This window comes from Phyllostomus discolor, chromosome Y, assembly GCF_004126475.2.
Source record: "Phyllostomus discolor isolate MPI-MPIP mPhyDis1 chromosome Y, mPhyDis1.pri.v3, whole genome shotgun sequence".
Classification (NCBI taxonomy): domain Eukaryota; kingdom Metazoa; phylum Chordata; class Mammalia; order Chiroptera; family Phyllostomidae; genus Phyllostomus; species Phyllostomus discolor.
The window spans coordinates 3216944-3241694 of record NC_050199.1 but is presented as its reverse complement, the minus strand read 5'-3'; the positions used below and the strand labels follow the sequence as shown (position 1 = coordinate 3241694).

General features: G+C 55.6%; 1 protein-coding gene across 2 annotated transcripts in view; it reads right to left on the bottom strand.

Moving 5' to 3' along the window:
• The window catches only part of TBL1X (transducin beta like 1 X-linked), a 50339-nt gene extending 26007 nt beyond the window's left edge, over window positions 1-24332 (bottom strand). Inside the window, exons 1-3 of one of the 2 annotated variants that reach the window (XM_036017213.1) lie at window positions 24321-24332; window positions 6209-6289; window positions 3279-3386 (exon numbers count right to left, since the gene is read on the bottom strand). In XM_036017213.1, the coding sequence (XP_035873106.1) occupies window positions 3279-3336 (58 nt within the window). In that variant the 5' untranslated portion in view covers window positions 3337-3386; window positions 6209-6289; window positions 24321-24332. The remainder of the gene's footprint in view (window positions 1-3278; window positions 3387-6208; window positions 6290-24320) is intronic. The other variant, XM_036017214.1, reaches the window with a different exon arrangement.
• Between the last annotated feature and the right edge of the window lie 419 nt (window positions 24333-24751).

The window sequence follows — 24751 nt, the reverse complement described above, 5'->3', positions numbered from 1 at the left end:
GCCGGTGAATGCACAGCACAATATACAGAGGACCAGCTGCAGAACCGCACACCTGAAACCTATATGCCTTCATTAGCCAGCGTGACCCAGTACAGTCCGTTCCACGAACCCTAGAAAAGCAACAATGTGTGGGAGGCGCCCTGAGGCCCTGTGACAAGGGCAAGCATGTGGTTGGTGGCTTCTGATAAAGGGGGACCTCCAACGACACTTGTCCCAACAACCCCGCTCCCGGATGTGGACCCAACACGCGAACCTGCATTCACACAAAACCCCTGTACCCAAACGTTCCCGATGCCTTTAGTTGGAATCGTCAACACCTGGAAATCACTCTAATGCTCTTCGACAGGAAAATAGCCAGCCAACTGCTCCGTATCCTCCCCGCCCCCCACATATCCTTCAAGTAGAGTTCGGCTGAGCAATAAAGACCGAACTACAGCCCCCAGCTGGCGTGGCTCAGTGGATTAAGCACCGGCCTGTGAACCAAAGGGTCGCGGGTTTGATTCCCAGTCAGGGCACATGCTTGGGTTGTGGGCCAGGTCCCTAGCTGGGGGGTGTGCAAGAGGCAACCATACATGGGTGTTTTTCCCTCTCCCTTTCTCTGTAAAAATATACAAATAAAATCTTAAAAAGGATGAACGATAGCCATCTCTCCTTCTCCCTCCCCAGACCCCTCTCCCCCACCATTTGCTATGCAGAATGCAAAGACAGGGCCGAGAGTCCGCCACACAGAACCTGCCAGCCCTTCCGGGGCACAGGGCCAGCCTGGTGGCAGTCAGGAATGCGTCGCCGGCTGCAGCGTGGGGCTCTGATTTTGTGTGACTGACACGTTGGTGAAGAGGAGGAGGCAACACAGGGGCCTGAGGGGGACCATGACCGATAGACCAGTTTGCATTTCCTGAGCTGGAAAAGAGAGTTAACAGTGACAGGCTCAGAAGACGTTTTCTCGTGCACTTTGACCTCCCAATGCCCGCTCACCTCCTGGGATTGCACCTCCCCCAGCGAGCGCTCGGGCCCACCAACCACCAGCCTCGGAAGGGGGGCCTGCTACAGACACGGGCCTGGAGGAAATTCTATGTGTTGCTGCCTCTCCCCCAGCTGCCAGGTCACAGGAACGATCAACAAAAGGAGATGAAAGGCACCCAATAGGGAAGTCTGGGCTTTCCTAGGGAGAGCGGAGGTCCCCCTGACGATTCAAAGAGGCTACTAGTAGCATCCCTGCCGTCCTGGGACCCTGGGACCCAGCACCCGCTGCACCCCCAGAGACGTTCACCCTTGCCCTTCACGTGTCCCCATGTCCACGAACTCAGGAACGACAGTCTCACGAGCAACCTGTTTGCACAGGGGAGCAGGTCTGGTGCGTGGGGGTCTTCCTCCGCAGACATCGGGGGCAGGGACGAGCTCCGAGACAGGAGGGGGCTCCCCTGTGGTCTAGGTGAGCCACTCGCGCCAGCTCCCAGGTTCCGGGCTCCGAGCAGTGGGAGTCATTTCCCCAGTTTGCCGTTTGGTTTGTGTATCGGTTTCTTCCACTACAGAGCTCACTGCAACGATCGCATCTCTCTGCAGAGAGGGTGGGCACCCTCCACGGATGACACCCGCCGGGAGCCCCAGAACAGAGATCCAGGCTGGGGCAGGCACAGGGGTTTACTCACAACACGCCACGTGCCAGGAGGGCCTCACCCCTCGGCCCAGGAAAACCACTTTCGGCAGACGAGGCGAGGCTCCGAGGGACTTGTCCAAGGCTCAGAGCTGGGGCCATTGGTCTGGCCGCCACGCTGCCCCCCACCTCCCCTGCCGGGGACACAGAGAGAGCTGGAGCTCAGGGCTAATGCTGCTCCCCACCCCCAAGTCCCAGGGAACTATGCCTTTGGGAAGCGGGACCTGGGAAATGGTTTCCTTGTTGCAACATCAAGTTGCATTAGTAGACGCTGCGATACCAAGTGTCTAAAGGTAAGCTCGGGGAGAAGCCGCTGCTCTGGGTTGCACGGTGTACCCCACCCTCACACGCGTGGGGATGGAGTGCTCTCCCGGGCCCCCTCAGGATGTGACTTTTTATTTATTTAAAAAGTGTCACTGCAGATACAATGAGTTACCTCGGTCCCACTGGAGTACAGGGAGAACCCACTATGAGTACCTTTTCTTCCGAAGGCGAAACCTGATACGTGTGGGCAGAAGCCCGCACACACAGGGAGAATGCCACAGGAAGGCAAAGGCGGGGGTGGGGAGGGGGTGGGGGGCCCACCTCTACGCCAAGGGAACCGGTGAGGCTGTGGGGAGGGGCCTGGGACGGACCCCTGAGAGCCCTCAGCAAGGACCAGGCCTGCCCCACCTTGATGTCGGACTTTTGTCCTTGAGAACTAGGGGACAGGGAAGCTCTGTGACCAGCCCAGCCCGGGCCTCTTGGCGCCAGGACTCCGGGCGGCTCAGGGCAACACCCTTGTGGGGTACGTCCATGGCGATGAGACCCACCAAGCCCAGGAGGCGGGCGCCCCTGCGGGGAGACAGCAGGGGCAGCTGGACACAGGTGACTTAAGTCAGGTGATGCCGTTTTGACATCGCCAATGAAATATCCTAACGTTTTACAAGGGACAAAAGGTGTATTCCCTTTAGAAAGTCATCAAGAGATGAACAAAAAGCACCAACACGCCGTTCTGTAAAATGGGGTGAGGCTCCACCCCAATGTTGGATAAAGGGGAAACCACGGCTCCTTACTCGACGTACGGGGGGGCTCGCATGAGGAATCCTGCTCGCCTGTGGCCCCCTTCGCTGCCCCCCCCCCCCGGCCAGCACCTGCTGAACGCCAGGTGCGCTCTGAGGGCAGGGCATGTGCCCTCGGCCTGGATCTTGCTCAGCAGGGAGGACACTCTCGGTCATCACAGCCGTGTGCTCGGAGAAATGCGTGGGGCGCCCCTTTTAGGGGGCGTGTGGAGGCTGAGTCCGTCACAGGCCCCCCGTCGAAGGGGTTCGTGCCTGCGCACCGGCCCATCAACACTGACGACGCCCGAGCCCCGGGGCACCACCTCCCCGAGGCCGAGCCCACCTCCAGCAGAGCCGCCCTGGCCTCCCTTCCCAAGGAGACCTCTTGGGTCCGAACCGTGGGGGGAAGAAAGACTACACCCCTTCACGCTGCCCCGGGAACGGGGCGGTCCCCGAACCTGCTGGGGTCCCCTTGAACACTCCATGCTTCCGCCACCAGCCTGGCCTGCCCACCCACACGCAGTGGCTGTGCCCCGTGCACACGGCCAGCTGGCGACTCCCCCCCCCCCCCCCCCCCCCCTTACCTGACTCCTGGAGGTACCGATACACCAGGAAGTTCACCTCGTCGCTCGTTATGCTCATCTTAGCCTCACCTCGTGGCGACGAGGTCTTCAGGAAGCAGGAGGCACCCTCTGCGGGAAGGGCGGGGTGGGGGGAGAAACGGAGAGAGCTTCAAACACGGCCCCATACGTAGCACGTCCTTCTGCGTTTTTTGTGAGACGACGAGAAACACACACACACACACAAACACACAAAAACCCCCACCCAGGAGTTATTCCCATGAAGCGAACACACGTCTGATTCATGTCCTACTGTGGGATCGCGTGTCACCTAAAAATTTCCTAATGATTTACCTAAAAAAGAAACAAATATCCCAGTGAAATGATGCCAAAGATAAGAAAGGCTACTGCATTTTATGAGGCTGGCGTGGGGTCGGGTCACACACCAGGCCCACGCAGCCAGACTCGGAGGCAAGAGAAGAGGAAAGCAAGCCAACTTGTTGTTCGGTTAAAGCCACGTGTGTGTTATGCCGGCCGTGAACTTGAGCACGGCCACGAGTGGAATCCCGCTGCCCGAGACAGACGCACTCGGCTTTGACTCTCAGCACCCTTCCCGACAGCAGGGGGGTTCCCGAGTAGACCGGCAGGCTTGTGGCCTTGACACCCTTCCCTCACAAGGGTGTAACTGACAAGCTCATGGTCATGCGTACCCAGCACTGAGGAGAAATGAAATTTGTGAGCGGCTAGGCAACTATGTATCGGGTTGGCCAACAAGTTTGTTTGGTTTTCCCGTAAGATGGGCTAGGAACACTGAGTTGTCTTTAACTTCCTTGGAAACAATTTTGTTCGACTGCATTGTCACAGCTGTTCCATCAGCGTGCATTAAACAAAAATACTTATCAGGATAGGTGAGTTTTTGTGTAGCCATTCTAAGACGGAAGAGGGAAGAAAATATGCAACATTCTCAGCATTATGTTGCTTTATCATTTCCATAAAGTTAAAAAAATGCAGCTGAGATGCCAAGAAAAAAGATTTGTGCTGCGTACGGAGAAGACGCTGTGACTCATGGAACCTGTCACGAGTGGTTTGTGAAGTTCCGTGCTGGATTTCTCGCTGGACGGTGATGCCCCACGGTCGGGTCGACCAGCTGCCCTGGACAGCGATCCAATCGAGACGTTCATTGAGAACAACCAAAGTTCCAACCTCACGGGAGACAGCCAACATACCCAAAATAGCCCAATCGATGAAGTTATCAGTGCCAATGGAAAATGTCCCTTTTCCTCGACTGCAGACGGCCGGCCCCCTCGCCCATATGCACCCGAGCTGGCGCCCTCAGACAGCTGGCCAGGCAGGTGGCACGTGCAGAGGCCTTGAAGGAAAGCACGAGCCCCAGAGTCTGCACATGTCCTCCTCGGGACACCCCGGGACACAGTGCTCACTGGGTTCTGGAAATAAAACGGGGGTGCTCCTCTACATCGGGGTGCACAGGCTGGTTCCCACCCGCAGCTTCCTTGTGTGGGCCTGAGAGCTGCGAGGGGCGCTGACTGTTTTAAGTGACTGGGAAGAAAGCCAAACCACGCATGTGTTGCGACCCACGATGCGGCCATCCCAATCCAGGGTGCTCAAATAAAGCTTTATCGGCAGAGACGGGCCGGCCCACGATGCCTCAGGGTGCCATTCCCCGGCGTGACCCAAAGGACCATGCGCACGGATGAAGTGCACGGTGACCTTCCCAGGGCGCTCACCCAACCCAACAGCACCCATAAACTGAGACCTCAGTGCCCTCCTACACACAGTGGCACCTCACTCAACGTGTCCTTACGGCCCACAGTCCCCGTCCCCCTGCCCCGCCAGGGGTACACGCAGGAGAAATGAAGACAGAGGAGCTCACCAACATGCCCCTCACACACACACACACACACACACACACTCACAGCAGCAGCCCTGGAACCACCGGAAAGGTGACCACAGGTCCACGTGCGCCAGCGGATGGACGCGTCACGGAATATTATTTGCACGCCCCAAAAAGGCTGATGAGACAACACGGATGCACCGTGAGAAGATGAGGCCACGAGAAAGCCAGGCAAAGCAGGCTTCACGTGCCACGCACTTTTGTTTTTATTAACACGCTCGACCGTTCCAATATCCACACGTCAAGTCGTCAAACTTTTTAAGGCACAGCCTTCAGACGGTGTTTTGTCTTCGTTAAGAACACTGTTACAGACTGGTTTTTACACAACAACAGAAAAGAAGACCTGAGATTCTTTCTTTTATTAATCTGTAGGTCCACCGTTTTAGTTCTGATTGGGTCTCTGACAACAATAAAGTAAAAAAGTCCCCCGAATGGTCACCTCTATCTTGTAAAAATTACAAACATTCTGTGGGAAATGGTTTTAATTAAAAAAAAAATTAAACTACCATAAAATACAAAAAGAAAGAATAAAATCAAACCCTAAAATCCTATCCACCACAAGATAACAACGTTTATGGACTATATCTATATATATATATATATATATATATAGATAGATTTTTTTTTGGTGGGGGTCGAGTATCCATTCTAATTTGGGGTGTGGGCCGCCCCCTCAACAGTCGGGTACCTAGGGTTGCTTGGTTCACACTTCTGGAAACCTCACCTGCTCACTAGATCTACAGAGGCTATTATTCTATGTTTTCCTAACAGTTTCAAGGTTAACTAGCAAATCAAAACAGACACGCACGGTATGAAGAAACCAAGAAAGCGTAACATTAAGAAAGAGAAGCCGAATACCATCTGTATGCATAGGCTCCACGGCAATGGATTTTTTGGTTTAATTTTAACCCTGAAGAAGAAGAAGAAAAAAAAATAAAACGTTTTCAAACAGAAGGTACGGAAGGGTGGCAACACGCATGTCTGCTCCCGAAGCAGGTTTCCGGTGGACAAGGATGGAGCGGCGAGCCAGGCGGGCGCTTACCTTTACGGGGACTTCATCTGCGGACCCGCGGACCCGTGGGCTCCCCGGCATGCGCGCGTACCACCTCGAAGGGCCTGCCTGCTGAGAGATGGAGAGGCCGGGTCACACAGAGTCCGTGCTTTTCTCTGCAAAGGGGGAACCTCCAAGTGTCTTGGGGTATCTGGAAGGGACTGTATCCAAGGCACACACACAGCTCCCCGCCTGCCCCCGGACAAGAAATCACGCTACAGAGTAACGTTACAGGTTTACAGATCGCTCGCTCCGGGAGGTGTTCGTAACAGTAACGACAGCTTGTGTGTGTGTTTCGGCCCGCCCGGTACCCACCGCGCTCGCTCAGAGAAACTACACTGCGGCCCTTCCTCCTCACACGCCTTTGGTTGGGGGTGACACTCCAGCCCCCTGAAGTGCCCGTCATCCATGACTATCAACAAGCCAAACAGCTTCATCACGCCCTGGCCGAGTAGCTCCGTTGGCCAAAGCATCGCCCCCGATACGCCAAGGCTGTGGGTTCGATCCCCGGTCCGGGCACATACAAGAAGCAACCTACGGTGCATCGGTAAGAGCCGCAATACACGGGGATTTCTGTCTCCCCTCTTCCCCTCGCTCTAAAATCAACAACATTTTTAAAAACACTTTTGAAAAAAGAAGTGAAACGCCCACCATGTTCTCCAAATTCTTGTTTCATAGTTTTAAGTGATTAAAAAAAAAGAAAGAAAAAGTTACGAGGGTTTACTATGATTCCAATCCACGGGCAACGCTGCGAGTGCGAGTACACGGCACGCCGTAACACACTTGATGGTGGCGTAGCTCATTGCCCCTGAGCCATGCAGCTTAAAGGAAAGGGAGGGGAAAGGGTTCCACCCCAGGCAGGCTCAGGGCAGGAACTGGAAATAAACACAGCATAAGGGTATATACGGTAAAAGGAACAACTTGCAGTGTTATTTAAAGGAAAAAAAACCTACCCCCCGGGGCGGGGGGGAATGATATTTAAACAACATCTGTCTACCACTCTTTGAGTCAAAACGCAAAGGAACCACAGTAAAAGCAGGCACGAGGGACCACTGATTTTGCTTATAAAACACAAATACGTTTCACTGGGAGAAAAGTTCTGCCGTGGAGCTGGAACGGGACCAGACTCCTTCGAGTCACCTGAAGCAGGCAAATTGAGTGAGTGCCTGGTGGCAGGGCCAGGCTGGGAACTGCCAGAGGGGTGGGGGGAGGGGGGAGGACAGGTGGGGGGGGGCGGGGCGGAGACCTAGCCTCCCGCCAGAATTGCTAAATCCCGTCAACTGTCAAAATATCAGCAGCTGTCACCACAATGAGCTCCAAATTGCCCGAAAATTAAAACATGAAAATCCATAATAATCCAATAAGTAATTAATATAGAAACAGCTCTTAACTACAAGCTGTTCACCAAAAAAAAAAAAAAAAAAAGCAGTTTTAGAATCAAATTCTTATTCTTTGGTCCAGAAACAGATGGCAACCCACAACTAAAGAGTCTTGGAATGGAAGATGATCTTTTCTATATGTTGTCAAACTCAGTAAGTGTAATGAACATCATCTATGCGTTATCAATGCCAAAAAAAGACGGGGAAATGTGACTTTGGTTAATAACATTCCTCTGGTTATGCAACATGTCAACATTCATTAGTTTATTACTAGAAACAAGGAATTAAAATGAGAGTTCCCCCGGTTGGGTGGTTCAGTGGGTTGGAGCGTCGTCTGGGACACCGAAAGGTTTGTGGGTTTGATTCCCACTCAGGGCACATACCTAGGTTGCGGGATTGATCCCTAATCAGCGTGTTTATGGGAGGCGAACTGATCAATCTCTCTCTCTCTTTCTCTCCCCCCACCCTTCTTCTTTCTCCTTCTAAAACCAATTTTTAAAAAATCCTCAGGTGAGGATTAAAACACAAGAATAGCCCTGGCTAGCGTGGCTCAGTAGACTGAGTGCCGGCCTGCAAACCAAAGGGTCACCAGTTTGATTCCCAGTCAGGGCACAGGCCTGGGTTGCGGGCCAGGTCCCCGATGAAGGGGTGTGTGTGAGAGGCAACCACATGTTGATGCTTCCCTCCCTCTATGTCTCTGCCTTCCCCTCTGTCTAAAAACAAAATCTTGAAGAAGAAGAATGAACTTCAGACACAAGATGCGTTCAAACCAGACACAGGAGGTGGTGTGAATGCCCCTGCCCGGCACAGCTGAAGACGGTGAAGCGTGGTACATTTCACGTTCTGGTGTATTTCTCACAAAGAGCCTGCCGCTGGTTACGGAGACACTCAGAAAGACCCGACTCAGAAAGGTAGCTCGGGCCAGGAATTCACTCTGCAGTGAGCAAGCAAAGAGTGAATACCCACTTTCTTCCTGCAAACCAGCTCCAGCCTTTCTCTGTGACATGCAGGATGCTCTCGAAAAATCTCCGCCTCACAGGAGATCAAGTCAGATTCTTTCTCAGGGGCGGGGACGCCTTCCCTAGAACCCATCTCAGAATCCCGGCCGTGGCCGGACTGTCCGAGTGTGATGAGTCAAACCTCGAAACCCGTACATCAGCTGCGGACCTCGGAGACGTCGGCCACACGGTAGCAGCAAGGCACACGTTGGTGAATTCAATTTGTACTAATCTTTGTGGCTGGGAAACGGGACGGATGGTCTTGTGAAATGAAGGTTAATCGTAAAAAACATTTAAAAAAAAAAGCACATTCTGCCCTGACATGGTGTTCAGGACCGTGCTTGGAGCTGTGTGGGGACCAGGCGTCAAGGACTCTGTGCATTTATGCTGTGAAGTTCCACCTCGTTAATAGTCTAATAGTCGTTACACCGTCTAGAGGCGTCCTCCCAAAGCCCCAAGGTGACATGGCTACAATGTATCACACGAAACCAACGCAGTAAAGCCGCCACCGTGTTGCAGGCGAGCCCAGCCTCTGCAGCCCCTTTCACAAAACACGGTGTCTAAATGCTGAGCGCAGAGCGGAGCTGAAGGGACAGCGTTTTCACCGCAGCCAGCTTCTCCGTGTTCGAAAAGGCCCGACAACAGGATTGCAAAGGAGGGCGTCCTTCCCTTGGGTGAATCTGTTTGATCAGCTCAAAAAAATGCATCGCTGAAACCTTTTTTAAACATTTCCTCCTCACCCGAGAATGTGTTTATTTTTTATTTAAGAGAGGGAGAAAGTGAGGGGGGGAGGGAGAGAGGGAAAGAGAGAAACATCGATTGCTTGACCCCTGTCTGCACCCCGCCTGGGGATCGAACCCACGACCCATGAGTGTACCTTGACCGGAGATCGAACCTCCAAGTTTTTTTGTGCCTGGGACAGCGCTTCAAACAGCTGGGCCACCCGGCCAGGGCAAAACCTTTGTTTCAACACAGGGTTCTGGGGCGTGACCAATTTTTAAAAATTGTGTCCTGCCGATCTTTTGGCTGTAGTCCATCTCCCCTTTCCTTCGGCGCCTTCCAGGAGGTGTGCACACTCACGCCCTCCAGGCAGTTGGGAAGTCAAGCCTTCCTGACTCCCCGAGGGGTGGTCTCTTCATTGTCTCTTGGGCTGCCGGGCGAGGAAAGAATTGTCACGGAAGAACCTGTGTCCTCAGGCTGAGGTGCCGTCTTCACATTTCTGGAGGCCCCACCAAATGCAAGACCAAAGAATCCTTCCATTTACCTTTCTCTTCCAGGGGTTGCCAACTGGGGGGCAATGCTGCCCCTCCTCCCAGGGGCAGGGGTGTAGCTGGCAATACCTGATGGTTCTAACTGCTGGGCTGGGGGCAGGGGTGCCGCTCACCATCCCACAATGGACCCAGCCCCCAGTTTCAGCACGCACTCGGGGCCGGTGGCCCGCCCGGCTCTGTCGGTACCCAGTCCTCACGCTCCACACAAGTGTGACCCCGTTTCCCCCCTGCAACGCACCTTCCTTCTGCCGGCAGGAGCCTGAGCTTGCTTGTGCCTTTCCCTGATGCAAAGACTCTTCACATTGTTACTGTATCCCTGCAGGGAGCATGACTCACAGCAGGGGGGCAGTCCAGAAAGGCTTCACGGCTCTATCTTCTAAAATTACTGCCCTAAAAATAACTCTCACGCTCCATGACCGTTGGTTGGGCATCGGCCCTCAAAGCTAAAGGTCGTGGGTTCGATTCCCGGTTCGGGCACGTGCCTGGTTTGAGGGTTCGGTCCCCTGGTTGGGGTGCATCTGAGAGGCCACTGATCTGTGTGTTTCTCTCCCTCTCTTTCTCCACCTTGTCCCCTCGCTCTAAAAATAAAATAAATAACAAAGCTTAAAAAACAAAAACAAAAACACAACACCTCTCACGCCCCTCCCCCTCCTTGGTCCCTCCATAGATAACTCCCATGGGAACCAATATATTCTCCCAGAACCCAGCAGACCACAATACTACCGATGTGCCACTGAAGTTTTATTAACCACACACGCCCGCGCATACTCCTGATGCACCGTAATTACCACAAAAACAGCCCAAGGCTGGTCTGAGTCTCATGGGTACCAATGCACCTGACCTTGAACTCTACCTGGAGGGCACTGCACGTGGGCCTCAGCATGCTACTGCAGGTGCGTTCTCCCAGCGGGCTCTGTGGAGGGACGGAGGGGTGGGGAGGGGAGAAAAAGGGCCACCTGCTCAGACGGCCTCAGACGGGATGTGGAACTACAAGACAGCCGTCTCCAAGGCAGTGGGCCGGTCACCACTGGCACGATTTCCTCACCACGCCTGCTGCAAGGAGCAGTGCCTGCCTCACACGGTAGCACACGTCACATCAGCCAAACGTTTGTTCTTCCAGTTAGAAACACGGTATCTTATACCTGCTCTCCGGCACCCCCATGCACCCTTACCTCTGAGGTTTTTTTTTAAAATTTTTTAATTTCATTTATTTATTTTTAGAGAGGGGAGGGAGGGAGAAAGAGAGAGAGAGAGAGGGAGAGAGAGAGAGAGAAACATCAGTGTGCGGTTGCTGGGGGCTGTGGCCTGCAACCCAGGCATGTGCCCTGACTGGGAATCGAACCTGTGATACTTTGGTTCGCAGCCCGCGCTCCATCCACTGAGCTACGCCAGCCAGGGCTCCTGAGTTTTTTTGTTTGTTTGTTTATTTGTTTTAATCCTCACTCGAAGATGTGTTTATTGATTTTAGAGACAGAGGAGAGGCAGGGAGAGAAACACTGATTGGCTGCCTCCCATAGGCACCCGGACCCGGGATCGAACCCACAACCTAGGTATGTGCCCTGACCAGGAAACAAATCCTCCACCTTTCGGTGCAGGGGACGACGCTCCACCCAACTGAGACACACCAGCCAGGGCTCTGCGAGATTTTAATAGCTCGACTGCCCACAATAGTGTCATACAGATAAAGTCCATGCTGCAGTGCTCGTCCTAAGCAATTCTGCTCACAAGCACCTCCCCAGGGGTGCAAAGTTCATTCTAAATGGGAGGCACTGGCTCGCCTCACCGTACAGGGGGCCCTGACACAGCGGGATCTGTCTGCATGCACGTCCTCCTGATCTCCATTGGGCAGGAACCTCCATGCAACAGTATCCTTCTCCCCGGATGGAAATGTAACACGACCCGCGGGTCAGGATGGATACACTGGGTGAAAATAACTACGATCATTTACAAAAGCTCCCTGGAAAGCAGGGGGAGGCTGGGCTTAGTAATATAACCAAAGTGTTCCATGAGCATAAATTGTAACAGCAGGACTGCAACAGGAAGAAAACCGTCCAAGTTCTCCGCACGGGGTCAGAACACATTCAACAAAAACAAAAAACCAAAATTGGGGCCTTCTCATGGAATCAGCTGAGCGTCTCCCGAGTGACTATTAGAAACATTCGGTACTTGCAATGCAAGCACGCCCAGGGAAAAGTATTGCCTTTGCTAATTCCTACCCGACGCCCAGGAGGAATCAATTTCTCCTTATCATCTCTCTCATTACCAATGGAACACGACGCTGTTTTTTTGTGTGTTTTTTTTCTTGTAACCAAGTGTGATTGCTTAAAGAGAAATGGTGCTTTCCATCTCTCTCGAAAACAAACAAGTATTTAAATGGATTTTAGCTTTCTAATGACGTGGCTCAAGATTATACAATAATTCAAAGACACCACAATAACACATGAAAATATTCAATCGATATTTCAATGCTTTTACGAGACGCCTCTTTGGTGGGCAGAGGAGGGGGGTGTACAAGACCGTTAGTGTCTGCTCTCTGGTAAATAATGCCCAACTTTAGAGCCCTGGCTGGCATAGCTCAGTGGATGGAGCGCAGGCTGCGAACCAAAGCGTCGCAGGTTCGATTCCCAGCCAGGGCACATGCCTGGGTTGCAGGCCATGACCCCCAGCAACTGCACATTGATGTTTCTCTCTCTCTCTCTCCCTCCCTTCCCTCTCTAAAAATAAATTAATAAAATCTTTAAAAAAAAGAAGCACTTAAAAAAAAAGAGGAATGCCTCGTTTTGCAGGACAGAAATCCGTGCATTCCCAGAGCCCTTTTTTTGTTGTTCTGTGCGTCCGGCCCTCGGCAGCGCCAAGAGAACGCCGAGTCTACGGTGGGGGGAAGGCATCTGAGTCCTGAGAAGATAGGTGCCCGCCAGGAAAGGAATATGGTTATTTCTCCCTGGGGCGGGGGTTCGGGGGGGATCCTGGATGCACACCCGGCCGGAAATCCTTCCTTCCAGCCCTGGCTAGACATCCACTGACTCCACGTAACTTTCGAGCAAAAACACACGCCCGTCACTAAGAAGCCACTACATCTGTTCTGTTGGGGAACAGCAAGACACTCCGCCCTGACATTATCCCAGCACTGGTTTCCACCCACCATCAGTGGTGTCTGAATCACCTTCTCCCTCCCCTTTCACGTCCAAGGTGGAGACACTTTCTTAGGAGAACAGAAAAAAAAAATGACACCGAAACACTCTGAAACAAGAACCGGAAAGGGTGTTCGCAAAGCTTCCCGCGTGATGTCACGAAACAGCGAAGGAGGGAGCGGGAACAGCTCACTCGAAGTGTGAGCAGCAGAGAAAACAGACAATTCTCTCCTCGCGAGGCAGCAGCCCAGGGCTCCAGAGACAGCCCACAGCTTACTACATAACAGGTCGCCAGTGAATTCATCTGCGTAGTAAAACACGTTAACGCAGACCCTGGGCGGGCGGCTCAGTTGGCTGGAGCGTCACCCCATGCATCGAGAGGTCACAGGTTCGATCCCCGGTCAGGAGGCAACCGGACTGATACTTCTCTCTCACATACACGCCTGTCGCTCTCTATCTGTCCCCACCCCCTCTGTCGGAGAGCAATGGGAAAAAAAAATGCCCTTGGGTGAGGAGGAAAAAAACCAAAACACGTATGTTGGGCACGCATACCCATGGACACAGACACAAACACCCACGGGAAACATGGAACTCTGGCTCACAACAAGCAGTGACAAAGAAGCCTGCCCATGCGTAGTTCTGTTTTTAAAACATCCTTTATTGGCCAACAAGAGCATCTGTGTCTTCTCCAATGGCCATCCTACAGCAGCACTATCCTCTGATACGCACCCTGGGAAATAGACGGAGACATCCACGCAGCCTCGAGACATCCAAACACACCCACTCTTTTTTTTAAGATTTTATTTATTTATTTTTAGAGAGGGAAGGGAGGGAAAAAGAGAGAGAGAGAGAGAAACATCCATGTGCGGTTGCTGGGGGCCGTGGCCTGCAACCCAGGCATGTGCCCTGACTGGGAATCGAACCTGCGATGCTTTGGTTCGCAGCCCGCGCTCCATCCACTGAGCTACGCCAGCCAGGGCTGAAACACACCCTCTTGTTAACAGGTGGTGGTCATGACTCTCACACCCGAGGCACCTTTACTTTAGGGAGAGGGGGTCGACGGGTTCATGGCACATGCCCGTGTGCATGTCACCTTAGCAATGACTTGGCTACTGCACCTCCCTGTTTCTGGGTCTGGTCCTCCGTGGCTACGGAGCTCAAACACACAGATGCCGAGTCTGGCTAACGTCAGCAGACCCACACACCAGGGGACATCAGACATGGCCCGTGTAGAGAAAACGCCAACAAATCGCCATCTTTAGAACAACACGAATTTCGCCCTGGCCGGTGTGGCTCAGGGGACTCAGTGCCAGCCTGGGAACCAAAAGGTCGCCGGTTTGATTCCCAGTCAGAGCATCTGCCTGGGGTTGCGTGCCACGTCTCCAGTAGGGGGCGTGCAAGAGGCAACGGATTGATGCATCTCTTGCACGTCGATGTTTCTCTCCATCTCTTTCTCCCTCCCTTCCCCTCTCTCTAAAAATTAGTAAAACATAAAACAAACCAACAAAAAACCAGGCATTCCAGTGAAACCTACAAAGTGGAACGTTCAAACAAAGATATGAGATATGCCTTTTAGTGGGGAGGACGTCCGATTCACAGAAAGATGCGTGCAAATGACTGACAAGTGAGAGCAAGTGTGCTGCCTCATTTAATAACCCAAGAATTGGCAGAAAGAAAGAAGAAAAAGAACACAGGAGCCTTGGTATATCTCAGTGCAGTGGACAGTGACCACCAGAGCTGTTTGTGGGGGCTGGAGGTACCCCACCCCACGCGGCAACACCAGACAACCGGCACCACCGTTCGGCGAAGCCGTTGGGTCTCTGCCTGGGTTTGCTCCGGGGCAGCCTCGGGCACACACCGAAAGCCACCGGAGGGAGTCCCCACCGGGGTGCAACGCAAGTTCCGGGACAGACCCACGCCATCAACGCTGGTGCATGATGACATGAGATCGGGAACATGCCTGGTACAAAGCTGAACATGCTACACACGCCTGCATGTATGCACAGGCTCGTACACCAAAACACACCGACACTCTGGTGAGGAGCAGCTTCTACGGCTGGCTTCAGGGGGGTCCCCGTGTTGGCATGCTCAATTTTGCTTTTTCAAACTGCTCACGGCGCACTCTTTTTAAAATCAGCGGAGTTATCAAAACCCCGGCAAGCCGAGAATCATCGCTCATCCCTCATCTGCTGAGTGTGGATAAGATAAACAGGAAAGCTGCTCAGCGACTTCCTCGTTTTCCAAGCACACTCCCGGTGGCGTGCCTTCCCCGGCGCGCCGTGCGTGCCGAGAAAGCCTCCCCTCCCCTAGGTTGGCAGCCACTCTCCCCCAGCCTCCCCGCCCCCCTCTGTGCAGTTTTCCGAGGCCAGCGTCTAGAGACAGCTTATAAAATATGCACGGTTGATATCTGCCACTTCTAAGACTGCGGCGAGGGGGAGAGCTCTTCACCAGGCCTGCACTTGACCTTCCCGCTGAATTACCCGAGACAGACTGTTTTGGAAACTGGCTGGCTCTGCCTGCCTCCCCTGCAGGGCGTTTGTGCTTCATCCGCTCCATCCGGTTCCCCGCCTTCTGCGGACACCCCAGGTGTGCCCTGGCCCCCAAACCTGCTTCTGTTCTTGTGCCCTGGCCCCTAAGGTGGGCTTTGCCTTCCCTGTGCCAGCGCGCACGCCGCTTCTCCGACACCAACCCTGGGGACTGCAGAGGGTGCACCATGGGTGCGGTACCTGAGCAGGACTGGCCCTGGGCTACCATGACCGTGTCCACACTCCAAGAAAAAGCTCTCGGTCAGTCCCCTTGCACGGAAACCCTGGACCTTAGAATAAAAGCAGCCAGCGACACCTGCTGCCTCACCGGACGGAAGCCACGCTGGCAGTCCGTGCCCTGACGGGTGATGGGCCCTGAGCACCCTGCATCTCCGGGGTGTTTGCCCCGAGACGCTTCTGCCCCTGTCCAATCACGCCAAAGCCTCAGCCCCAAGTGAGGGGCAGGCTGCAAAACTCACAACGGGGATTCCAGCACACGCTCAGGGCCAGGAGGCACACGGGCAGCTGAGACACCAGCCAGTCCCCAGGACACGAGGAGACGCAGTGACAAAACCCCACTGGCACAGCAGAAGGGTTCCCTGGATACAACAGGCGACATCGAACCTGGCTGGTGTAGCTCAGTGGATGGAGCTCGGGCTGCGAACAAAAGCATCGCAGGTTCGATTCCCAGGCAGGGCACATGTCTGGGTTGCAGGCCACGGCCCCCAGCAACCGCACATGGATGTTTCTCTCTGTCTCTCTTTCTCCCTCCCTTCCCTCTCTAAAAAGAAATAAACAAATCTTTTAAAAAAATAGATGACATCACAGAAAGTGTAAACTATAGTCAATCCAATTTCAAGCAACATCATGAGCTCCTCATCCACCCAGTGCTTCCGACGGACTCAGCACCGGTGGGCGGGTCTCCACCATCCTGCAAGGCGACTGCCAGAAACCTGGCACGGGGCTGGGCAGTGGTGGGACCCGAGAGCCCGGGGGTCGCTCCCTCCCCAGCCCCTGCGCCGTCGGAAACCTGCACACGGAGAAAAACAAACTGACCCCATCTGGCTCCGCAGCTGTTGCTGTAACCACACCGCCCGTAATGAGTTTGTCTGGCTGCAAATCTGCAGCCAGCCAGAAATCATTAGGCTTGGAGGCCTGGAAATATTCTCTCTCTCTCTCTCTCTCTCTCTCTCTCTCTCTCTCTCACACACACACACACACACACACACACACGCAGTCACACACTCCCCATTCTATCAAGTCACAGCCTTTCTGAAGCAAGCTTGCAAAGACCAGCCAGCAAACTCAATGCATCTATCTCCCCACCGCGACAGAGGTCTCTTTCAGCACAGCCCGGGGGGAGCGGGGGGGGGGGGGGGCCTGGCCGGCACATCCTCCACCCCCCAGGCTCACGCCGCTTCAGAAACCAGACTGACCCGTCTTTCCCCTCCAACGAGCCCTCAGCAAATAACCCGTTCTCCCCCGCCTCCGGCTAAACATTTCCACGTCCAACTGGTACAGGCGGTGTTTTTGTAAAATTAGATTAGCAGAGGGTTCCTGCTGAAAGTTGTTGACTCGCCAGGAGGTAAATCCTACAGTGATTTATTTCGGTAAATATTTGAGGTGAGGATGCGAGGCGGTGTGCCCTGTTTTCCACCCCCGGGGAAGAGGTGTACGGTGGGGGGAGGGGGAGAAGAACCCCTTTGTGGCTACGGACTACTCATACGACCTCCCGGAACAGGGTTTGGAGTTTGCTTCCCCCAAAGCGCAGGTGTCGGTCTGGTTCCCTGAGCAGGGCGTGGTGCCCAGGTGCCAGCCCTGACGCACTCAGGCACGCTCGGACTTGGGGCTAACACAGAAGCCGGTCCTGGTGGGGGCCGTCATGCGAATGGACAGTCACCCGTCCTCCTTCGCTCTGGAAGGTGCTCCTCCAGGACACCACGCCTGTCCCTAAGGGGTGGACTCAGTGGCAGGACACCCTTCTTGCCCCGTTTACCTTTGAAAGCCACCTCTGCCCCCAGAGAAGGCGGGGGGGGGGGGGGGGGGAAGGAGGGAACCCCAAGGTCACTGACCTTTTATGGAAGGCTGCTCTGGGAGCCTTGGTGCATTTACACGCAAATTTTATTTTATTAAAAACAAGGCGTGTGCCTGCCTGGCTGGCGTAGCTCAGTGGATTGAGGTGGGCTGCGAACCAAAGCATTGCAGGTTCGATTCCCAGTCAGGGCACATACCTGGGTTGCAGGCCAGGTCCCTAGTGGGGGCCGTGTGAGAGGCAACCACACATTGATTTTCTCTCTCTCTTTCTCTCCCCCTCCCCTCTCTAAAAATAAATAAATAAAATCTAAAAAAATAAAAACTAAAAACAAGGCGTGTGGACTGTTGGCATTTTCTCAGCCACCTAGTAGAAATGTGTGATGGCCAGGAAAATGTGTCATGTGTGGTGGGTAGCCCCCTGGGGGTGCCCTGGGTGGGGGGGGTGTTACAGGAGATGACCACTGTGAGGGATTGAACCGAGTCCCCTAAAAGAGCCACGTCCATGCCCCTAGCCCCCAGCCCCCCTCGCATGGGACCTGGTTAAGAAACGGGGTCCCTGCAGGTGGAAGTTGCCCACACGAAGTCACGGCGGAGTTGGGTGGGCCTGGAAGCCAAGAGGAGCAGAGCCCCGAGGCAGGGCTCAGGGTGACGGGCCACAGGCCCAGCAACGGCAGCGAGCAGCCCTGACCGGCAGCGGAGGCTCCGAGACAGGCCACAGGAGCCCTCCCTAGGTGGAGGGGGGGCGGGTGTCCAGCCTTCCAGCGTCTCCGGGCCACAGTGGAGGAGGAAGCGTTGTCTTGGACCACCCATTACACACACGGTGACACGTCACAACAAAACCATCTCACGCTGTTTCCAGCCAACTTAGGACGTTGTGTTGGGCCGCATGCAACTGGGTCAGGGCACGTACGGGAAGTCACAGACCAAGTGTTTCTCTCCCTGTGTCCCCCTCGCTCCGCCTCCCTCTGGAAATAAACAAAACCTCGAAAGGAGAAAGGTAGGCTTCTTGAGAAGGGGCTGGAATCCGCGCTGGCGCCGAAACACCAGCCCCTTGAGCACGCCGGGAACTCCAAGGATCCTTCCTGGGCCCTGACGTTTGTCGGGCGCATGGCTCCCTGAGGAACGCTGTGTGCTGTCCCTTGTGTCACGGCCCCCAGGGCGCCAAGGCCGCACGGACCAATGGCGATTGCTTCCAGGTTTCATGGGGACCTAGGCTGGCTTTGTCACAACTCCCGGATTCCATGACTCATGCCCGCGTCAGCCAGGACTCGCGATCAGAAAACACACGCAGCTGGGAAAAGCCCTGTGGACTCTCCCGACATTTATAGAGAACTCGGGAAACCGAGTCTGTGATCCTTTAGGCAGGATAACGAGGCGCTCACACGTGCTGAGTTGGCACGTGAGGGAAAAAGAAAAACCCCATCAGGAAGTCCAGTCCACGCTGCCCAAGGCTTGGCAGCCCCTCGGTGTGAGAGAAATCACGTCCTCACTGTATCTCATGAATCAACCACCAGCTAAAAATACCCTGGCGGTCAGCCGCCAAGGGTCCCTCCCAGCGGCCAGCAGCCCCGAGGCTGCTTGGGCTTCCTGGCCCGGCCCGCGAGCCAGGACTTCTGGGAACGGAGAGGATGCTGCCGGGCGCTGGCCCCGAGGGCGGCTGCAAGGCCAGAGCGTGCTGTGCACACACACAGACGAGGAACCTGCTGACGGCCAGCCTCCCAGGCCCCGCCCTGAGCCGCCCTGCACGTGGCCCCGTGCATGGAGCATGTGCATCAGATCCCATGGAGGAGGACAAAAGGGACCTCACGGGGTCATCCTATGTCTGACGCCCTCTGCACTGTTTCCACCGAATGCCAGCAAGCCGTTGACGGCTGGGACCTCAGACCCAACGTGGCAGCGCTCGCTGGGGGGGGTGCACCCTGCCCACCTGAGACCTGGCACCTCCCCACCTGCCGTGGGCAGGCAGTGCAAGGAGGGCCCTCCTAGAGCACAGCAGGGGGGCGGGGGGCTCCCAGGGGATACCAGCCCTCAGGCACACGCTGTTCCTGGACGCCAGCAGACGCCAGCCAGGGGCTGACGGAGAGGAAAGGGGTTTATGTTCAAGATGCCGGCTGCCCCGACGACGGCGGGCCCCCGTCTCTGAGCCCAGGCCCCATCTCCATCGCAGCAGAGCCTTCCACCAGGAAGCGGAGGGGACACAGAACAAGGAGACCGAGGGAGAGGTGAGCACGGCTCTCTACGTGCCGATGGGCCCAGTCCCCTCCTGGAGGCCAGGGACTCCGTGGGTGCCGTGCGTCATCCGGGCCCCTCATCCGGGCCCCGAGGCAGAAGGTCAGCCCGGCTCCGGGAGCAGGAACGCCTGAAGGTCAATGTCTCTATGTCTTGAAGGGAGTTGCTAGGATGCTCCTGGAAACACGCTGTTTTATCTGCCGGGTGCACGTGAGTCAGAGCGGCGCTCACGGAAACACCGCCGGAAGGGTGGGAGGGGCAGGTTCCTGTTCCCCACGGCCGCGGGCACGTCCAGAGGCCGCGCACACACACGCAGCCACCAGGGTCTCAGGGCCATCGGACCCGGGTGCCCCCACTGGGGAGGACACACATAGGCTGGGGGAGGCAGGTGGTGGCCACCGTCTAGACTCTGACACCCCCACCCACCCTGCCAGACTGCTGCCCCCGTGTCACTGGTATGCTCACCCCCGACTGTACCCCAGCAAAGATAGCGCCGGATGACGTTCTTCTGCCCTCACCACCCTCCAGGAGTCCCCTGGGCCCCTGTCCCTGGGTCCTCCTGCCCTCTGCCAAGGACACCCTCCGCCTTCCCCTCTGGATCAAGTCCCACTTCTCCTTCAAGGCCCCCGGCCCTCGGCCTCCCTCACCCTAGGGCAGGGCCACACCCTCCTTTCGGCTCCCACGACGCCCAGGGTCTGGCCCTGCTTGGGGAACCTAACAACAAAGCGTCCTTTACAGGGACACCGCTCTGTGTGCCCGGCACGGTGCCCGGCCCACGGGACAGACTCAGCACCCACGTGCAGGCCGCGCCGAGTCAACTCCAGACACGACGCCGTACGGCCACCCCCTGAATTTGCAGGGGTCCAGGCAAGACGCAGGCCCTCGCCAATGCGTTTGCGGACAGGTATTTCTGATGGGCCAGGTGGGGTCACGAAGGCGCCAGATTTTCCGGTCTATGTCCCCTCCGAGGCGGAGGGCTGGCTCACGTCACAACTCACTACAGACATGTGTTACCTTCCCTACGCGCTGCGAGCGTGTGAAGGAAGGAGCTGCGTTATAGCCTTCTTTTTTAAAACATTTTATTTATTTATTTTTTTAGAGAGAGAAAGGAGAGAGAGAGAGAGAGAGAGAGAGAGAGAGAGAGAGAGAGAGAAACATGAATGTGTGGTTGCTGGGGGCCATGGCCTGCAACCCAGGCATGTGCCCTGACTGGGAATCGAACCTGCGACACTTTGGTTCGCAGCCCACGCTCAATCCACTGAGCTATGCCAGCCAGGGCTCCATTATAGCCTTCTTGAGAACATTTTAGACACTGAAAATAAAACCATGTCTATTATTCAAACACCGCTCAGGAACTTTACCGCCTCTCCCAGGAGGTGTGTTAGAAAAAGACCAAAAAGAGGGAAAAAAAAAAAGAAAATAAAAGGAAAAAAACCACATCTATTATTCACGGACGAAGCCCAACATTGGCCCGTGACATCTGCCCACGGTGGCTAATGCAAGTCTGACCCCCTACGTGGGCTGGACAGCCTGCCTCCGCTCGACTGCATTCACAACATCACTTTGTTCACCCGGCGCTGTGTGGTGAGCTGTCACCAAGGTCAGAGAGGACACAGCCCAGAGGGGCCAGCTTCCCGAGCATCTGGTTTTTTATTTATTTTTTAATTTATTTTTAGAGAGGGAAGGGAGGGAGAAAGAGAGAGAGAGAGAGAAACATCCATGTGCGGTTGCTGGGGGCCGTGGCCTGCAACCCAGGCATGTGCCCCGACTGGGAATCGAACCTGCGACACTTCGGTTCGCAGCCTGAGCTCACTCCACCCTGAGCATCTGATTTCGCGGCTCTCCTTACGTTCAGTTGAAGGATGTGCTGGAAACAACCGAAAAACGAAAACGACCCAGCACTTCAGGGACGACACCTCCGACGCTTCCTGCACGACTTCCCGGTACTATCATCACCTCACATGCCATGCAGGCTGTCGCCCAGTGGGCCGCTGGCCGTGGGCAGCTGAGTGGCGTCATATGACCCAGCGCCCCTGTCCAAACCGGCTCTGTTTCCAACTCCTGCCGGCGACCTAGCTGTTCGGGCTGCTGCCGGGATGAGCACGCCGCCCGAACTTCAGCGTGTAAAGAAAGAACCTGGACTTCCAGCCTGCGAGCACCCAGCAGCCCCTTTCCAGCCTCGAACGGTGGTGCCAGGGATGCCCGTGCCGGTTACACATTTGCTCCCAGCGGCGCCCGCCAGGTTCTCCTGCAAGCCCACATGGCACGGAAGGCAGCCCGCCCCCCACGCCCCTCTGAGGGCCACGCCACGGGCGCCTCCACTCGGGGAACCATGTTATTAGCCGAACCGTCTGAAGCAAGGTGTGCACATTCGCAGCGGGAAACGAAGCGGGGGGGCCTTCTCGCCAGTGGGGTGGCCAGCCACCGCACTGTCACCGAAGGGGATGGATCGGGGCTCCCTAGGGGGAGGTAACCCGATCACCAGCCAGGTGGCTGGGCCGCAGCCCAGCGGCCGCGGCCTTGGGCCAGCCCTGGACTTGACGGTGTCCCAGCAGGAGAAGCAGTGAGCGGGTGTGTCTCGGACAGGGCAGGGAAGGGGGGAGGAGGTGCACCTCACAGCCTGGGGGCGGCTTTCCCGCCTGCCTGCACACGCCCCCACCATGACTCGCCGCCACCTTGCTGTGCTCCAGGCTGCTGAAGCGATTCTCACGCTAAACCTCCTTCCTGTAAACTCTCACGACAAGCTAAGCCCGGTGGTGCCCCCACCACCGGGTGGGGGGGAACTCATCTCCGAGGGGAGAGACTCAGCTAAGCGGGCAGTCCGCCCAACCCGGGCTAGGCACTCTAGAATCGGGAGCCTCCTTGCACTTGACCGTGACTTTGCTGGGAAGCCTCTGACACCGTGACACAGTGGCGAGATGAAATGCAAGCGTGGAAACTGCAGATTCCTGGGTTCCCACCGAGGACGAAATGCACGTTAGGGCACTTGGAGGGATACGGGGAGGAGGACAGGGCTGGGAGGACCCTGGACTAGGCAACTGTTTCGTGAAGGGAGAACAAAATAAGCCGGGAGGGATGATGACAAAGCGATTCTGGGGAAAGATGCACTTTCTCCTGAGTCCCATGGGCGAGGAAGAGGAGTAAAACTAACCATCGCCTCCACCAGCACCCCGTCGACACGTACTGGGGTCTCGAGAGTCGTGCTGCCAGACGCTCTTACCTCAGAGACACCGCGGAGATTCCTGGAGACTCACACCCATTTCGTGTGGACTCTTAGCGGCCAGGGCAGGCAGATGCGCAGGCGCAAAGTTAGGAGAGAGGTTACCAGGGGCCAGGCGAGGGGCCGTGGACCAGCGACTTATAGGTGATCAGGTCCAATGTTTCAGGGACGACGGCAAACAAGTGTTCAGTATGGACAGTTGTTTGTACGACAGTGGACCGTGAGTTTATGCACGGCTACTGTAATACTATGCACAATGCTATTTAAAGCAGAGATCAACGTGTGAGGGCACTCGAGCACTGTCACGACTCCTGGGTCGTCTCTGTGACCTGCAATAGAAATAAGGACCCGGCCCTGGCTGGCGTAGCTCAGTGGATGGAGCGCAGGCTGCGAACCAAAGCGTCGCAGGTTCGATTCCCAGTAAGGGCATGTGCCTGGGTTGCAGGCCACGGCCCCTAGCAACCGCACATGGATGTTTCTCTCTCTCTATTTCTTTCTCCCTCCCTTCCCTCTCTAAAAATAAATAAATAAAATCTTAAAAAAAAAAAGAAATAAGGTCCCCGGGGGGAAGATTTCTCTAACTGCCACCACAGGCATGTGGGCCGAAAGCCCCTCCAGTGAAAAGTGGCGGTGACAGGAAGGATGCGTGAGGTGTCGCTGCTGCCTTCCAACACTAGCAGGGGGCGCTGTGCACGTGTTCCGCGATGCGGGCAGGTGAGGAGGGGATGCATGGAAACCAAGGAAGGAAGGAAGGAATCGGAGCCCAGAGCCGCGGAGAGGAACGAACATCTACCAATGCGTGCAGGACAGCTCCTTAGAGGGCAGAAACAGGACCCTTCCACCACCAAGGACACGACCTCAAAACCAACGAGAAAATCCAACAGATGTCTCAGGGCGTGGACAGTGGAGAAAACCAACTCTCCGTGAAGGAAGCTGCAAGGCTGCTTGCTATTACTCTCTGGGGCATTCGCGATCTCGCTGTGTGGCACGCGTCCTCCATCGGGCGCCCAGGAACTCTTGCAAAAATTCAGAAACAAACAAACAAACAAACCCAAGTCCAAATGCCTCTGCCTCAAGCAACGTTTCATGCCATGCCCCCAGTCCAAAGTGTATAGACGAAGGAATGTGAAATCACAGCGGCACGGCGCTCAGGTGGCCGAGTGACCGGATCTGACGCGTGAAACGGACCTGGCTGGTTCTCGGCCCCTGCTCCGGGGCGCCAGCCCTGACCCCTGGGCTTTCATTGGCTGTCCCTTGTCCCGGCGGCGCCAGAAGGCCCACGCCCCCCCCAGACATGTCCTTGGAGGAAGTCACACTCTGAGCCAAGCATGTCTTGTTCGGAACTCCAGACAACCCCCCTTGGTCATTGAGTGCTGGCTCAGCTGCCATGTTCCTGATGCACCTGCATGTGGCAGGTACGCCCCACCAATCCATCAGCACCCCCCCCCCCACAGGAGGAAGCCCCGCCCTCCCCCCGGGGGAAGGGGCGGGGCCTTGCATCCCCTCCCCAGATGGCTGGTTCTGTGCACCCCCTACCCCTGGCACGGCGATAACCCGCACAGAGCCGGCAGGGAGCAAATCACGCAGGAACCAACGCACTCGCGTCAGAACCACAAGGACTCATCTCCTCGTTTAGGTATTCAGACACAGGGTCCGGCACATGTAGCGCCTGCCCGAGTGTGGTCGGCAGGGCACCCGTGTGAATGCTGTCGTGTATAGTGTTCACTCGAACATTTCCCCTCAGCTT